Below are 17848 nucleotides of genomic sequence, written 5' to 3'. Positions count from 1 at the left end.
GGAACTAGGTTCTTCTGGCTCACCCCACCTTATTCCTCAGATCTGTCCTGAGGTTTTATCACTCTCCTTCCCGTACAGTCTCTCCTCTCCTGCCCTCTGCTCCTTGCATCTCCATTTTCACATCAAAGCCCAGTTACTGTCGGGCAAAGGGTGGAAAAAAGTGTTAGAGCCACAGGCTGTCTCTTCTCAAGGGAACTAGGAACCAGGCCTGCTGCTCCATGGTGGTTCCCCCACAAAAACACATACTCTGAGTCTCGCTTTTCTTCTACAGGCAAGGAAGAGACTCTCAAATCCCACATCAGTAAAAGGCAGCAGGGAAGAAGTTATTACTCATCAGCAGCTGCCCAAGTGGTGGCTACTAACGGGCCAGCCATCACGCTGTGAAGCTCACTCTGAAAGGACTGAGCTATCTCACCTGCAAGAGGGCTGCTACTGAGATGCAAATGGTGCTCAGATATTTGGGAACTGCAAATGGTGCTCAGTTATTCGGGAAAGGGAAAGACTGGACAGGACAGGCCCACGTGAGTCTCTGGAGTCCTACATCCAAGACAGAAACTCAGAAAGGGACACATGAAAATAACCCAAGTGTTGACCACTGGAAAGGTGTGAGCATCAGGCAAAGCCATTAGTCTCACCATCAGGATGGGCTCAGTAGCTCAGTACAGGCACAAGGCTGGCAGAGGCTGGTGTCTGTGTTGCCATCTCTGGGGACAGCTGCTGCGTGGAGACCATGGCTTTCATGAGACCCCATCAGGCTTGAACTCGGCACATCACCATGGGGAGATCGACTTAGGCATGGCCAAAGGATGGACAGAGCCAGCTTTGACCAGATAGGTGTCTCTCACCTTGCCGTCCTCTACGGTATATTGCCTTACTCAGGAGCTAGCTCATTTGAAGATCAAAAACTTCTTGGTCACAGCCAGGGCCAGAACATGGCAGTTTTATGAAGACTCATCACATAAACCTGAATGACACAAACATGTCCCCCTTGTCTCCCAATCCTTTCTCTCTCCCCTGCTAGAGAGAGAAACAGACCGTGCCTCAACCTGAGCTGCCCAGTGTTTGCAAACTGCACACAAACAAAGGCTTCCAGATCTATAAATGACTGAATTAACTCCAGGCAGATCCAACAAGCAGAAGATAAGGATGTTTGGTATTCTGCAATGCCTTTTATTGCTCTGTACAGAGTATGCTCCCAGTGGGAAGCATGTTATGCTGTCTGAGAAAAAGTACATAAGCCTGTCGCTGCTGATAGATGAAGAGGTGCCTTGTCCCCTCCCCTCTCCTACACAGAAGTACGAATTTTCACAGTGAAAACAGTGAGGTTCCAGGTAAAAATTGTCATGTTGTGGCTGGAAACCAAAGCACTTCAATTCTGCCGTTCTCAGAGGTCAGCAGGCCCACATGCTGATGAGGTTTAGGATCCGTAGCAGGATGGGGAACTGTAGAAGTCTGCAGAGTTGGTCTGCGGCTGTACATACAAATATGCACCCAGAATCTTATGTTAATGTCCCTTGTCAGGGAGGCAGAAGTATGCAATTGCAAATGAAACAAAGTGCAAGAGGCTGCCTTTTGCTGTGGTGAATGTGGCTCTTCTCCTCTCTTTCTAAATCCAGTGTAAATTCTAGATATCTCAGCTGACATGGTCTCTGAGACAGAACTTCCATGTGGGATGTCATCTTTCCTCATACGCAAGTACAACAGATACGAACTTCCACCTTCACCTCTAGTGATCTGGCAGGGCAAGGAGCACCCACAGCTGAAATAACACAGCAGGCACGTCAGCCCTTTTACCATGGCTGGGTGTGACACCTCTTCCTGCCGTGAGGCATTTCACAACAGGCTCCAAGGACATCTGCATGGTGGTTTAGGTCTTGTAGACCAAAGTGCAAGACTCACTCATAAAGGCAGAGCAGAAAGGAAACATGAAGATGAGATTGTGCAGTGCTTGCTCCAGTGCTGGGACATTGAAGATGCTCTTGCCTGGAGAAGGTTGCGCAATCTGATCCTACTGTGCCAAAGATTATATTAAACCCCAGGGCCAAATTTTATCTCAAAATCTGTAGTCACACAGGAATACGGGCCCTATTGCCACCCACCAGTGACTTGACAAGGAGGATGTTTTTATGGCTGAGTGGTTACAGCATGTCTGCTTCAAGAGCTTTACCAGGTGAGTCTTTGGGCAAGACAGTTTCTCTGTGCACTTGACCCTCATGCATCAAGTGCAAATACCTGCACTCCCAGAGGTGCATTGAATCCAGATGTGGCCCATAGGCAACAGCACCAAATGGGACATGGACTACAGTAATCCTGGACTTTGTCAACAGCTTTGGTCTTACTTGCATTGCAGTCGTTTCCCAGGGAATATTTCACTAGCAGCAAGCCCCAGGGACGTGGCTTCTGGTGAAAACTGTAACGCTCTCAGGTGCCCATGCAATCTCTTACACTGGCCTCCTCACAGCAGTGTCATACCCGAGCACTAAGCCGCTAGTTTGTGCATCACTCCGGTGTCATTGTTTTCCCCAGGCAAGGAGCACCATCTGCTAGGGAAGGCCGTGGAGGCCTTTCTTTGAACTTTACATTTCTTTTAAATATACATTGTCATTGTACATTTAGCTTAGAAAGAGATGAGAACGCTGGCCTCTGGCATGAAGCATCTGCACATTCACTTTGGAGCAGAAGATGCTGACATTGGGGTGTCCCTTGATTTTTGCCTTTTGTCCATCTGTCTTGGCCAGGATCTCAAGGAAGATTTTTCTCTGGCACTGAAAGGCTTTACCCATTTTGGATGGTGTCCCTTTGTGCCAAAGGAGTGAAGATATCAAGGTGATTATCGCCCTGGAGTGTGAGGCTCCTTTAGATATCATGAGTGTGGGACACCAAGTCAACTGTATGACATTTATTAAAAGCCCAATAAAGGAATGGGATGTTCATGCCATGCATCTTTGTAATAAGGTGGGTTGTACATCAGGACCCACGTGCAAGCAGCAGGCCACACAGGCACACACTCCTCCTCACGCCTGAATGAGCCTGTGTAACTATCCTTGACTAACATACCTGTCATCCACTGTGAGTAGTCTTTAAGTGAGCTTCCGCGCTTCATAAATCAGGATCAAGGAGAGGGTTGGCCATCTGGAGAGGTGAGCACATGCCTAGAGTGACAGCCAGGTGTCACTCCAGGATGGAGTTCGTCTCACCACTTGTCGGTACTCTGAGGGTGCCCTTCTTCTTGTACTTCTAAAGTATAAGTCTCCATTTGATCAGATGAAAGGCTTGCTTATCCTCACTGTGCCGCAGGGGTTCCTAGGACACCCAGCTCAGATGGAAACATCTGCACCACAGACATGTGAAGCAGAATGAGATAATCGCATTCGTGCTATTCAAATGTACCACACCATTGTGGGGCGCTCTTCCAGACCTTTCTCATTGAAGAATGTAACTGCTAACGGCTCCGTTTCTTTCCTAACATTTTGTTTCTCTGCCTTGGGACAAACTAGCTCCACAAGCAATGAACATTGCTTTTCGTCCTTGTCTCCAGACTCCATAAGCTGGGTGGTGTGATGGAGGACAGCCTAGTCACATAAAAGGAATCAGTGCCAAACTGAAAGAGGCAAACGTGACTTTTAAGCGGTCTCCTTCATGTGGGGAGCTAGGCAGGTGTCACGTGCCAGGAGACAGGCCATGGCACCCCACTGCAAACATTTGAGGTTCGGTAAGAGAGGAGGCCAGGGCCAGGCCAGCAGCACAGCCTATCACTGCAGCCCAGGTTTCTCACTATGAGCACATGGTAGTCAGACCTTGCTGCGCTCGTCACAGCTCTTGATGTCCTTTGGCAGTAACGGCAGCTCTAGTGTCCAGCGGACTTCAGACCAGCCAGGTAAATCTCTAGGAGATAGGAGAGCTTGCTCCTTTACTTAGGACCACAGGCAAGATAGCTTTGGGTAGCTGTTGGGTTACTGCTCTAAGGCAAGACTCTAGCAGTGAAGGTCAGATCTCCTGTAAGCTCTACTCTTCAGGTAATCACTGGCAAGCAAAGGTAAGGCAGCAAAAAAATCTCTTGCTACTGGGAAAATTGCTGCCTTGCCCTAGGAGAAGCAGTACAGGGCCTTTGCTCTCTTTGGGACCTTTGTAATAAGATGACAAGAGCTGAGGGCTTCCTTTCACTGGATTTCAGCATTAATCAAAGGTGTTATCAAGTGGCAGTGCTCTGTAGAAGCTGCCATTTTCGGCAGGCTTATCATGCTCTGATAATGGTGTATCTAATCTTAGACAATATGAACTGGCACTTGCACATCTACAGCCTAAAAGTTACCGCTTGGAGTCATAGAGTCTGATGTTGATTCCAGGAGACCATCGAGGCCGTTTTAAAAAGACAGAGAAAGCTGTGAATTGTGCCTTATTTCATGTCAGTGCTATCTTGGTAATGAAGCCTAATGAAAACCTAGTGGAAGCCAAGAAGGGCAGAGGGTTGAAAGCAGCAGCACCATCTTTCCCCGTCCCATCCAATCTTTCAAAGTAATGCAGCCATGTGGCCTGCTAAGGAAACCTTTGTTCTTTGAAATTACAAATAACCAAATTGAAGACGTGAAAACTGGGTGGGAGACCAAGTTCCCAGAACAGAAATATGAAGACCCAAGCAATAATATGGCTTAAGATAGATTGGAGTTTACGCAGTGGATTTGTGATGGACAAGCTGGTGACCAAGCTCTTCAAAAATGGTTATGGGTTTGGGGATGCCCAACTGGGTTCGCACTAAAGGAACCCCTAATTGAATCAGTAAAAGCCCTGGCTTGTAGCCCTTCACTTTTTGGCTAAGAAAATCCTGCTGCAATGCCAAGTCCTGACTTCCCAAGGCTCTGAAGTGAAAGAAAAGGCTTCATAAATTTTGGACAGTCACTGGTAGGATAGATAAGAAGAAGCAGGAGAGGAGATGCAAAGGTCTGTGAAGGCTCTGCAAGGCTGCCAGGCACCCTTGCAGTCCTAGGCTACAGCAAAGTATCTCTCTACACAGTACTCCCAGCTATAAAGTCCTTTCTGGAGTTCAGAGATCCAGAAAGCAGAGCATTAGTTCAAACTTGAGGGGGCAGAAAAAGCCTTTCTTTCCACAGCAGCCCTGAAGCCAGATCGCTTGGCCAGCCTCTGAGACAGCCAGGTTCATGGGGACAGCGGTCAGTCAGGGGAGAGTCAAAATCCTGTCCCCGACGATAATGTCCAAATTGTCAGGCTGCAGGGCAAGTGAGATGGTGGTTTCTCAATCCCAATGGACAAAGGCCTTTCGCTGGACAAAGGATACATGTACACTCATCAGGTTCCAGAAAAAAAAAAGAGGAAAAAGTCTGAATGTTATTCCCCGCTTAGAGGGAGACCTGAGTTCTTGTCTCTGCCCTGATAGACACTCAGACACAAGCGCTTAATTCATTGGAGCCAGGTCTGGAAACCCCCATGGAGAGGGTGAGGGAAGGTGATCAGAGCTTGCAACTTCTCCAAGGGCAGGAAAAGGATGATTGGGGCCAAGCTCTTTTTGGTAACGACAGATGATATAAGAAGAGGCAATGGCCACAAACTGCACTTTGAGAGGTTTGGGTGAAGAGGAGGATATGTCCTTCAACAGCTAGGTGGTGCAGTCCTTGGACAGCTACCCCGAGAGACGAAGGAGGAGGTCGTCAAGGCTGGCCAAACAAAGTCACGGCTGAGCAGATCTCATATCAACAACAGTCATGCTTGGAGCAGAAGGCTGAGCCAGAGACCTCCAGAAGTCCCTCCCAAGCAACATTTCTGTGACTCAGAGCCTTGGGACACAGAGAATTTGGTATCTGTAGGGCTAGGAGGGAGCTGAGAAGTTTTGCATGTCCATATCATTGATTCAGGCACAAAAAGTAGAAATAGCACACTTGGGTCCTTTCATGCAGCAAGCTTCTAAGGTCCTAAGCTTTTTTTTCAAAGCAACTTAAACTCCAAGGAGCCTGTTGGCTTTCTGCCAGACAGAGCCTCCTCAACAGTTTTTGAAAATGATCTGAGCCTTTTCTCCTTTTGAAACCCAGATCCAGGTTTTAGGCTATGGATCAAGTTTTGATCAAAAGGTCAACTGACTCTGCCTTGTGACAATTCAAATGAGGTGCAGTTTCTTGGCCCTGGAAAGTTTTAGAAGAGCCTGTGTTCTGATGGGGAGCTGTACAAGTATTCTGAACTTTGCTATTGAGATTAAGTTTATCTCACCTGTCATTTGTTCAGCAAGTCTGGCTAGATAATAATTACCCTGGCCAAATTTCATTCAGTGAGGGTTTCTTCTCCTTTTTCATAAGTACTTCTGCGTTTCTTTACTAGGGAAATAAAAGAATGTCAATCCACTGAGCACTCGGTGACAAAACAGAGAGGTTTTATTTTTGATTATTGATAACTGTAAGCAAATTATAGCAAATATCATTTGGTTGCATTTCCAAAATTGGCAGCAGTAATCAAGATAAACAGAGACATTCAAAGGAGAATGACTCCTACTGCAGCAGACACCAAGAGCAGATGATATTTCTCCAGAATCCTATCCATCTAAGTGTGCTCACTGTCTGCTTCTACTTCTCCTACCTCCATCATCCACATTTACCCAGCATACCAAAGTTGGAAGCATAGTTATCATGTATCTCTCCACAATAAATGAGAAGAGGAGGATAGCTGCAGAAAACAACTTAGATCTGAAGTAGGGTCAGTTACATCACGAGTTGCCCATTTCTGCTGACAAACAAGAGAATCCTGGACAATTATTTAACGTTGATGGGAGAGGGAGAGGGAGAAGCCGAGCTCGGCGGGTCTTGGCCCAGAGGGTGGACGCTCGGAGGTGATGAGGAGACTTGGGACGTCCGGCCATAAGGGCACGCTGGCCAAGGAGCCCAGCCCCAACCATTGCCTCGAGACTTCTGATGCGGTATTTGTGAGAAATGCAGCTATAGGGGAAGAGATGCTTTGTCGATAGACAAGTAACTGTTCCTGCTCTGGGGAAAAGGAGATTAGAGAGATTTTTAGCAGTGGCTCCTCATGATTTGATCACTAATGGCACCAGTGCATTCATCCACACCAAACCCCTTCGCGGAGACAAGCGCAGAGGGATGGAGCCTGAACTCAAAATGAGTTCTTCAAGCCGGAGTACGTCAAGCCCAGGATTTGATTTTGAGTCCTGTTTTTTCATTAAGGGACCATGATGATTTTGTGACTGGTGCTACATATCCCTGGATTATACCAAAGCACACAGCTACGGAGGAGGACTGCAAGGCATCTGCAGGAGTGCCAGTTTCTGCACTCTGCCAGTGTGCAGCCAGTATTTTTTGTGCCAGTGTTAAAGACTTAGCATGTGCACATGAGCAAATAGAGACACCCCCCCTCCCCAATGCTGTCAGCTCCAAAGGACATCATTTTTCACCACTTTCTGCTCTTCTGGATGTCCATTTCCAGACTACAAGCTGATTAGATGATTTGGCTCGTTCCTCTGATAGCCAGTCTCTCTGTACAGGTTTTCTTTCCTCATTTGTTTATGGATGCCACGTTGCTACCTCCATAAAACAGGTTTATGGGACATTCCCTGCCCTCACATTGTAAATCAAGATCTGTAAAATATAGAGCAATTTATCACTGACCATTGCCCAGTTGTATGTTAATGTTTGAACATAGCCATAAAATAATTACATCATCTCACCTCTGACCAACTTTTAGAGCAAAAGGTCCTTATAAAACCAAGCTCTGCTTGCCAGTAAGGCGTTTTCTCTTGTGTTGGGAGTAGAGAGAGCCTTCACTGGAAAGTATGAGCTTCACTGGAAAGTATGAACTCCAGTCCCATGAAAATTTTGAACCTTTTATGAAAGCCCTTGGTAAGTGTCTCATCTGTGTGTCTACATGTGTCATGTGCTGCTTGTGCCTATGTAGCTTCCACTGGTATTTGGAATAATCTCATTGTGCATATATGTTGATGATATAGGTTGAGAACGCGTCTCACTTCATATTTCTGCCTGTCAACCTACAACACTAAAGGTTTTTTTTTAATGTGCTGAAGATATGATCTCAAAATACAGAAGAGAAAGCATCTCACTGGTGGCTGGAGGTTGAGAGACTGTCGGCGAAACTCTTCAGCGTACATGAAAAAGGTCTCAGCAGTCTCTGCAGCCATGGGCCAGATCTGCAATTGCAGCAGACTGCCACAAACACGTGCCAAGCCAGTAGGACATGGCTGGCTTTGGGCAGTCACACATCTGTCCCATCAGGCTGTGAAATACGAGAGTGAGCCACCCGCCTCTAAACCTCCCATGCTGTCACTCTGCAATGGGGCAAGTCTCCACACTCCACCATTTATCAGAAAAATAGTCTGCTTATTTAGATACCTGGTGATGGACATGGCCAGCTATATTTCTGCCAGCGTCCATGCCAGGGAACGTGGTCTTGCAGGTAGTCAGAAGGGGTTTGCACTACTTCTGCTGGAGGAGCTCTACCTGTCAGATCAGCTTCAGGACCTGGGAGAGGACTTGAGTCCCCTGGTTCGGAGGGACCCTGAATCTCATCACAAAAACACCTGGATCCCTCCTTCTGCCTTGATTTATTCTGTTTTCTCTTCTTGCTTCTCTCTCCTCACTCAGTGAGGAAAACAGGGTTTCTTCTTTCCCTTTGATGCTTGGCCAAGGGAGGTAGCTGTTCTGCTCCCAGCCAGCTCCTCCACACAAAGTCCTGGATGACATTATTTGTTATGCTTCCGCCCTAGCAGATTCAGGGCTGTGTGGCTGCCAAGGAGCTGTTGTCCTGACAAGGCTTTTCCAGGCTGGAGTAGAAACTCTCCTAACTGGGGGTCCTGCAGACCTTCAAATCCTGCTGTGTTTATTTGGCTTCCTCCTCTGGTAGCAGTAATCTGTGCACTGACGGCTCTAATGTCCATCTAATGGCCCTTGTTTCTGGCCAGGGCTCCCCGATGATCAGATTCAGAAGGGCAAGGACATCAAGAGCATCTCAGAAATCGTGCAGGATGGGAAAAAGTTCAAGTTCACCGTGACCACCGGCAGCAAAGTGCTGAGTAACGAGTTCACCATCGGGGAGGAGAGTGAGATGGAGATGCCGGGGGGAGAGAAGGTCAAGGTGAGTGAGCAGCTCCCCGTCTGCTCATGCTGTGAGTGCTCAGGCACATCAAATTTCCTTTCCAGCCATTCCACCTGCACTTGGGCCAAGGGAAAACACTGAATGATCAGACAACAGGTACTAAAGCTGACAGTGGGCAGAGATCTGCGTAACTCCCCAGCCTGGTTTTGTCCCTTGCAGTTTGCTTTGCATGTGTGATTTGATATAGTGGAAGGGGGGCTGATCCCTGAAACCAAGCCTGTGGATGTGACACCTAGTGCTCTAGTTCTCACAGGTCTTCAGCAAGTCTTCTAGGTGCATGTTTTCAGACACAGCAGGTCCGTTTCAGAGCAACCGTCTTGAGAAACTTGGAGCCTGAAACTCTGAGGTTTCTACCTCCCTCATTAGCTTTTACAAAACACTATACAATAAACTCCTCACTCAGCACCTCTGCAGACATGGCCTTGCATTTCCAAAGCTATTTTATTAGCCAGTTTGGAAAACACTGGCTGTGACTGCAAAAGTTCTCAAAGATTTGAGGTGAAAAAGGTTTGATTTTCCATCCCATTGCAACATAAAGCAACCCTCTCACCTTCATTTTGTTGACTTAAAAGTAGTGTAAGAAAGAGAGCCAACGAACCATAAAACAATAAATCTGTCCTTTTAAGTCCCAAAGGCTCTTATCTTGTCTGGTAGCCTTTTCCACTGCTCCTGTTTACACTGGGTGAGATGATTTGGCAAGGTGAGGATTTATCACCCTAGAAATTGGGTCAGCTCCAGTTCCTAGACAATTATGCAAAGTGGTTCATAAAACGTCAAGACGGTGCCACTGGCGAATACTGCCTCTCACTTCTGCCTCGGGAGAAGATGATATTGCAGCGGCTTTTGAAAGCAAAGAAATGGCCCAGTGAATCGGGCCCCGAGAGCTGCAGAAGCCATATCATGATTTTCAGCATCGCTGAAGTCCCTAATACATGAGCTAGGGAAGACCAGCTATTATATGTGTTTTACCTTTTAGAAATGAGCAATTAGAGGGCAGATGAACATGCCTTATAGCTGGACAGACAGATGGACAGAAATGTTTTTTGCTGGATTTTTCACTTGAGTAATTTCAATAATAGGTGATAGTTGCCCTGGGGCTGTCAGTGCTGGCTGGAGTCTTTGCAGACCTGCAGCTCCTGTTGGGCAAAGACCCACTGGAGGTGTCCATCCCCCCTGAGAACTTTCCAGACGTGGCTGTATTTCTTTAAGCTCATTATCTTGCCCCCCAGCTTGATTTAGACTAGTACCGACCCCCCATTGCCACACAGTTCCCCTATCCCCTCCTGAAGGAGGGTGCTGCAGCAGCATGCAATAGGCAGGCCGTGGAGAGGAGGCCATGTGACACCTATCTGAGCCCCAGACCCAGCTCAGGCAGCTCTGTAGCACTGCACGCCGAGGTGTGCAGGCCCTCTTGCTCTGGATGCTGAAGAAGCCTCTTGTGGAAAGTGAGATGCTGACCCAAGGAGCCCCAGGGCTGCCCGAAAACATGAGCATTGCTGGATGTGAAGAGCCTTCCCCCAAACTGGTGGTGTGTGATGCCAAGACTGGCTGCTCCAGCATGGTGCAGGAGCTCTCGTGGTGCAGGAGCCATGAGAGGGTCCCATTTCAGAGGGGACAGAGGTAGGAAAAGCAGCAAAAGAAGTAGAAGGCCAAAGTAAACACCCATACCCTTGCCATGGCACTGTCACCAATAGCACAACCCTCTCTCCTCATCCCCTTTGGAAAGCCAAAATCACCAGGGGAGCAGCACCCTGCAAACAGCCTGCACAGGGCATGGTGGCAGCTCAGTAATGACAGGGGAGGACAAAGGGCAGGGACTAAAAATGGTGTCTAGCAATAATATGAATGTCTGTCTCGTCCCCTCTCTACCAGGCTGTTGTGCATATGGAAGGTGACAATAGGCTGGTGGCAAACATGAAAGGGCTAAAATCTGTCACTGAACTCAACGGAGACATCATCACCAGTGTAAGTATAGAAGAAAGGGGTGGTGGCATGAGTAATAGTGTATACAGCTGCATTCAGGGGTCCTGATGGAGCCATCAACCACTAGCCTAGAGTAATGCTGAGGACCTCAGCGAAGTGTTAAAGACTAGCATGCGCTAGCACTCTGGCTCTAAACCTAGGCTGACCAGGCGGACAGGCGCTGAAGACTTTTTGTGTAGTCTGATACACAAGGTATTCTCTGAGTCCCCAGAAAACATTGACATAACGAGATCACGTTCTCACCCTGAGGTACAGACTTGTGGCTGAGCATGACGCTTCTACATAAGAGAGGTTGGCAGACTGATCTCAGATAACGGATGTCAAATTATCCCTACTTACTTTGGGGTACTCATTAATACAGCCAAAGTTTTAATAACTCCATTTGTAGGAGATAGATAGACTGGGGACCAGTCCTGTCTTCTGATCTGTAGCATCAGATCCTTTCCACGCAGAGAGTTTGCAGACATGCACAACGAAAAGCTAATGCTTTGCATTTGTTTTGTAGACGCTGACCTTCGGAGATCTCAGCTACAAGAGAATCAGCAAGAGAATCTAGAAACCCTGTGCATGCTTATCATTTTACTGTGTAAAATGTGCCCACTAAAGTCAATTTTATACTAAAGACCTTTTTATTACTGTCATCAGCCTCTTCATTGTGGCTATAGCGAGTGCGTTGTAAAGAGCTGCCTGGGCCACGGCGCCTCTCTTTCACATATATCTAAGTCCCAGCTGGTGGAAATTGAGCAACGGGCTCAGCAGAGGCCGTGCCTCCGTCGGCAGCTGAAGTAGGGCCAGGGCACAGGCTCAGCCCCCAGTACGAGACCTCCATGTCATTTATCCGGCAGTACAGATGTGCTTTGAGCTGTGAGCACCATGACAGCCCGCCCTGGGGCAGGCACCAGCCCCCACGGAGAAGCCATCCTGCAAGCTCCTGGTGCATCTCCCTCTGCCCTGCCAGGGCAGGGGGAGAAGTGCCAGTCTTATTAAAGATATGGCCCGATGTGACCGCAAGCTGACTGATGGGGTCAAGGTACAGGGCAGCTGAGGGTGGTGGACGGTTGGAGACCGCGACGTGACAGCAACCCTGCGGCTATTTGTCCCTGTCCAAGGGTACCTTGGGGTAGGGATGAGTGTGGGGGAATTTGGGGCATCCCGGCAGCCTTCCACATCCTCACACCCCTGCCCAGACAGCAACAGAACTCAGCCCTGCAAATTCCAGGCACCCCATCGCCACCTCCTCCCCATTCCTTCCCGCCAGCCAGAGGGCCCCGGACAGGCCTTGGGTGTTAAGTGTGTGTTTTGGCCCAAGCTGTGCCTGGTAAATTGAGTTACTGGAACTGAACTCTTTCTTCTGGGGTGAAATATAGGTTTTTCTCTCCTGGTAGAAGAATGGCATTGGTTGCTCACAGGAGCCACACAGTTGTCTCTGATGCTCTCACTAGCACCCCCCAGGGCATTGCTCTCTGGCAGGCTGGATGAAGATGGGGTTTTCTGACACACAGGGGAGAGGAAATTCTTTATTGGTAGCAGTCACTTCCAAACCATGTGCTTGGAGGCTAACTGGGAATCTTCACTGTGAAATGGATTTATGGCTGATGTGATATATCTAGTTGGGATGATATTCTCAAACTTCTCAAAGCTGAACAGTATGTTAGGAAAACAATACCAATGCCTCCCCACCTCATTCTGCAACCTAATGTGTCCTATTAAAGAACCAATTTGTCTTCATGCGCATTTCTCCCATCACGTCTCTCTCCTCAGGGAAGGTTTTCATGCTGCAGAGAGAGGTGATTCTCTTGTTGGGAATTGAATCATTAGGGTTTGTCAGACTGGATGTCAGATAGGCACTCATGAATAAATGAAAGGGCTTAGCTCAACAGAATCTAAAGAGCAGATGTTGGACTCCCGCGAAACCATCTTAGATCTGGAGCACTGTCAGCGAAACCACTGAGAAATGACAATGAGAAAAGCCCTCGCTCTGTTTTCTTGCTTTTCTGTTGAGAAACAGGTAGAGGATTCTTGAATAAGTGACCACTTTTCATCTCTTGGCTGTCACTGAAGGTCTGGAGCAAACCTGTTGGACTTTGAGATGGATGGGCAGGTGGTAAACACCTTTTTTATTTAAAAATCCAGGCTTTAATCTTTTGGGGGTGGGGGGCGAGGGGGGAGGGCTCCAGCCAAGAAGCAGAACTCTTCAGTGACATAACCTGCTAATGGAATTTCACAGAACACAGCAGTCCCTGGATGAAATCAGAACACGGCCATGGTGGAAGCACCCACTGTCTGCAGAAGGGGGTGGTTTTGTGGTTATATCTGCAACACGGCATGTTTTACAATAAGGATAAAGGACGTACTGGTGCTCATAGGAGCCTAGGTAAAGCTAAAACCTTCAGTTTATGGCACACTGCCGTTCCTCTTCCATTTGGTGAAAAACATATGGTGGAAACATTACCTGTCCCCATATCCACAGCGCACATGCCCGTAACTGCTCTGCTTCTGCCACCCCTTGGCCCACGGGCCGCCCAAAAGACCACGCCATCATGTCTGTTGCAGAACCCATCTCAGCGCTCACCTTTAACAGTCGTGTATGTTCAAGGCTCAAACGCAGTGGTAGCAAAGCAGGATCCAGTTGAAACCAGTCTGGTTGACCAGCATGAAAGAGGTCCAGCTCTATCAGAATATCAACACTGGAGCTGGGCGAGGAGCAGGAGCTGTGGTTAGGTGGAGTAGTGGGCAAAGGTCTCCCTCCCTTCCACCAACAGCACAACAGCAGTCCCCAAAGAAGCCTGGCAAGCAAGGCTCAGCTTTTCCTGCCCTCTAGTTAATATAAGTTGGTACTCCTCCATTTCTCTGGCTGGTCTGTTGTAGATAATGAAACTGGGTCATGTCCTAGCCTCCTTTGACTCTCTTCTCTCCCTGGGGTTTCAGCTATTGCTTATAAGCTTAGGAAAAGTCTAGGTGGCTGGCCACTGGCAGCCAATCCATTTACTATCCTTTTTTTCCCCCCTCACAGAATCACAGAATGACTCAGGTTGGAAGGGATCTCTGGAGATCATCTAGCCCAACCCCCCTGCTCAAGTAGGGTCACCTACAGCACTTTGCCTAGGATCATGTCCAGATGGCTTCTGAATATTTCCAAGGAAGGAGACTGCGCAACCTCTCTGGGCAATCTGTTCCAATGCTCAGTCACCCTCACACTAAAGAGGGTTTTTCCTCCTATTCAGACAGAACTTCCTGTGTTCCAGTTTATGCTTGTTGCCTCTTGCCCTATTGCTAGGCACCACTGAGAAGAGTCCAGCCCCATTCTCTTGGCACCCTCCCTTTAGTTATTTGTATACATTGATCAAATCCCCCCTCAGTCTTCTGTTCTCCAGGCTGAACTCAGTGCAAAATCGGGCATATCTAAGCAGACATGTGCTGAAAGGCATGAGTTGACTCAGTCCACCCTCCAGGTGAGTAAAGGCAGATCAGCTCCTACTTGGACACTGGTCATTCAGTTAGAACAATCCACTCAGTCAGTGCCCCACACTAATGCAACAGGCTTCTGGCATGGACCCATCTCACATCCATCTGCTGCCAGCATTGTAGACCTTTCCTAATTTTAAATAAGGTAACTTATCCTGAAGTAATTCATCCTAATTAATTTATCCTGAGGTTGGATCTTGATTTAGTCTCTGTGTCACCCGCAAAGTGCCCGCAGTTTAATACTGCATCAGTGTCAGCTGAGGGATCATTTTTCATTGGTTTTCATCAGAAAAATATCACTTTACACAAAATACCATCTGCGGATGAAATCCTGCAGGGCTTACTCACTTTGCACCTAATGTTCATAATTATATATGTCTCTTTTTGGACCCAGCTTCTCACTCTACTATCCCTTGGTAAACTACCCAAAGACGTCACTAGAAAGAAATGACGTCCTCACAAGGAAGTGATGGAAGAAAACACTTAGGAAAGAACAATTAGAAATTTAACCAAGGACTTCAGGATCAGGACTTGCCTGGAGAGAAATAAGCTTTGAAGAATTTAAATTATTATAACAGATTTTTTTAACTTTCACTTTTAATGCTAATAGTAGAAAAAAGATGTTGCTTCTGCAAAGCTCTTCTGCTCTAAGACCCCAGAAGATTTTTCAGGACTCTCTCCCAGCAGGTCCATGTTCTCAGACTGGTGCCATCGGAAAAAATCTTTATGGATATATCACATTCATATATCACATTCCCAATGTTTGGAGCTGCCACAGGTGATGTTATCCCACAGGCACGAATTTGTGTCAAGCTCAAGTTTTATTCCTTCTTGTGGAAGAGGCTGGGTGAGGTCTCATTGGTGGGTTCTGGCATGACCTGAATCTTTTGGTTTTTGAGGGCAGCTTCCCTCATTTTGTAATACATGAACTCATTCTGCTGGAACATGCGCAGCTCCATCTCCGTCTGGACACGCATGACCTGGGGGATAAAGTAGGTTAAAGACCTATGACACAGGGGATCTCATAGGAAGTGAATAACTCACTGCCTACACAGGGCAACTGTCCACCAGTGATGTCCTAGGCCACATAACGACCGTGATGCACCTTGTTCTAGGTATTCCACCAGTAGGACCAAACTGGACACAGATAGTCAGGTACTTTCTTAAACCCCGTCGCCAGTGTATTCCGGAGGTGAAGAAGGCATCAGGCCTTCCCGTGTCCAGCTCCTCTGCAAACTACTGGGAAGCCTCAAGCTCCCAAACCCAACTGGGGCACAGGAGAGGCAAGGACCCAGAGGTGAAATGGTGCACAGCCAGGAAGCGGGTGCATTCCCATCCATATCACAGGTCTGACCGATAGTGGGACCCATTATCAGGGTGGGGGTCATGTGGGAGGAGGTAGGGGAGGAGGAGAAGGATGCTCGGCCCCTCTTTGATCACATCACCATTGCACCCCCTTGCATCCCAGGATTCATCGTGAGCAGAGTCATTCCTATGCTGTACCATGGAGCAGTGGCATAGGCCCAGAAGGGGTTTTAGGAAGTCTTTTTACACTTATTTGAGAGTTTCTTAGACCCTTGGCTTAGGAGCACAGAGATAAGTATGTGTCGTAACTCCACTCTTTTCCTCCTGAAGAAAGTGAGAAAGGGAATGTAGAAATGGAGACACCACGGTCTCACCTTCTGATACATATAAGGCAAACAGTCAACAGACAGGACACCTTTAGGTAATAGAGACTCATTTTTCTGATGAGGTAAGATTGCACTAATAAAGGCTATGTCTCTGCTGTAACAGGAATTAAGGATTTCATTTGGTACCATGTGATTATTTTTGCTAATAAAGGAGAACGCTGTAAAACCAACAAATCACATGAGGGGAATTAAAGCCTAAAGAAATGATAGATCCCCAGCTGTAGTTGTAAATGGTGTATCATAATTGATCAGCTATAATTCAACAGCGATCTGCAGCTCTTTCCTAAGCTAGGAAATCTTATCAATCACTTGAGGAAAAAATGCATTGCAACTCATTACCAATAAAGCCTGTCAGGGACAGAAGGACTACAGAGTGGTAAATAAGGAAGAATAATGGTCGCCAATATAAGATAACGAAGATCTGTTGGTAAGCTGGGACCAGGCCCACGTTCTGTAATTTCATATAGCCAAATTGTAATTCCATACATCTGAGAGCAAAGAAATCAGGCTGTGTGAAGAACAGGAGTTTTATCCCTGGGCATAGTGGTTTCAAAAAAGATTCAGGGCCTCACTGAACATTTTTAATATATGTTCTGATGCAGGCTAAAAACTACTTTTCAGGGATGAAGATTTCCCATAGGAAGGAACATGCACTTCCCAGCAAACCGAAATATAACCCGAAATATAACAGTACTGATAGAAGCAATTATTAGTTGATCAGTCTCTCAGTTCTTATGGATGGATTGTTTCTACAGCTTGAATGTAACTCCTTTATAGACAGCTTACCCAGACAGACAGCAGAGACAACACAGGACATCCTGAAACCTACCTCCAGGTCTTTGGTAATTGGGTGGGAAGGTCCGTGGGTGACCAGGAGAATGGCATAAGCTTTACAGATCATGCCATGCCCAGCTTCAATGAGACCAGCATGCCAGTGGGTCACTCCCGCCCGCATCACAGCCATCCCCAGCTGCGCATTGTTGGGATGGTATATTTTCCTGGAAAAACATTGTGTAATTTTAGTTCAGGGAAGGTCTGAGTTCCCGATTGTTTGTCAATGACATGACATGTTTGCTGAAGAACAGACTGTTTACTGAAGTGATGATCCTAGTGCATTCAGTGCCACTGAACTGCGCAGCTCTGCTTAAAAAGGGCAAGCATGAGTTACACGAGGACATGAGTTACAGGAAGATACAAGCTGATGTGACAGGGCCTGAGGATGAACAACCCGCTAACAGTGAAAGCTGGACACCTGGGTCAGAGAAAGCCAGGTGCTGCGATTCCACCTCATTTTGGCACACAAAACCCAGATCTGACCCTATGGCCCAGACTTCACCTATTTCACTTCAGGCACTGAACTGGCATGCCTAAACTGAGAATGCAACAGTTGTCAGCTTCTCATTCAATGTGTGGAGAGAAACAGGTTGCTCCAGAAACTCCAGAAACACTCATGCCATCCCCTGGTGATATATCCCACCCTGCAGGGACTGCAAGATCCCTCTTTTAACTTTCAACCCAGGCGGGAAAGGCAAATCCAGGCCTATACATCTAACTTTAAACGTTCAGGTAGAGTTAGAAGCTGCTTG

The 17848-nt window shown here is 47.3% G+C and overlaps 2 protein-coding genes across 2 annotated transcripts in view; one reads left to right on the top strand and one right to left on the bottom strand.

Moving 5' to 3' along the window:
- Positions 1-7658: 7658 nt before the first annotated feature.
- On the top strand, positions 7659-12839 carry FABP1 (fatty acid binding protein 1). The gene is made up of 4 exons (XM_009686083.2): positions 7659-7853; positions 8930-9102; positions 10996-11088; positions 11612-12839. The coding sequence occupies exons 1-4, from the start codon at positions 7787-7789 to the stop codon at positions 11660-11662; spliced, it is 384 nt and encodes a 127-aa protein (XP_009684378.1). The 5' UTR covers positions 7659-7786; the 3' UTR covers positions 11663-12839.
- Positions 12840-14827: 1988 nt separating this feature from the next.
- The window catches only part of SMYD1 (SET and MYND domain containing 1), a 30743-nt gene continuing 27722 nt past the window's right edge, over positions 14828-17848 (bottom strand). The window contains exons 12-13 of the mRNA XM_068943731.1: positions 17092-17260; positions 14828-15551 (exon numbers count right to left, since the gene is read on the bottom strand). Coding sequence (XP_068799832.1) covers positions 15393-15551; positions 17092-17260 — 328 coding nt within the window. The 3' untranslated portion in view covers positions 14828-15392. The remainder of the gene's footprint in view (positions 15552-17091; positions 17261-17848) is intronic.

This window comes from Struthio camelus, chromosome 4 (genome assembly GCF_040807025.1).
Source record: "Struthio camelus isolate bStrCam1 chromosome 4, bStrCam1.hap1, whole genome shotgun sequence".
NCBI lineage: Eukaryota > Metazoa > Chordata > Aves > Struthioniformes > Struthionidae > Struthio > Struthio camelus.
This window is presented reverse-complemented; position numbering and strand designations above follow the sequence as displayed.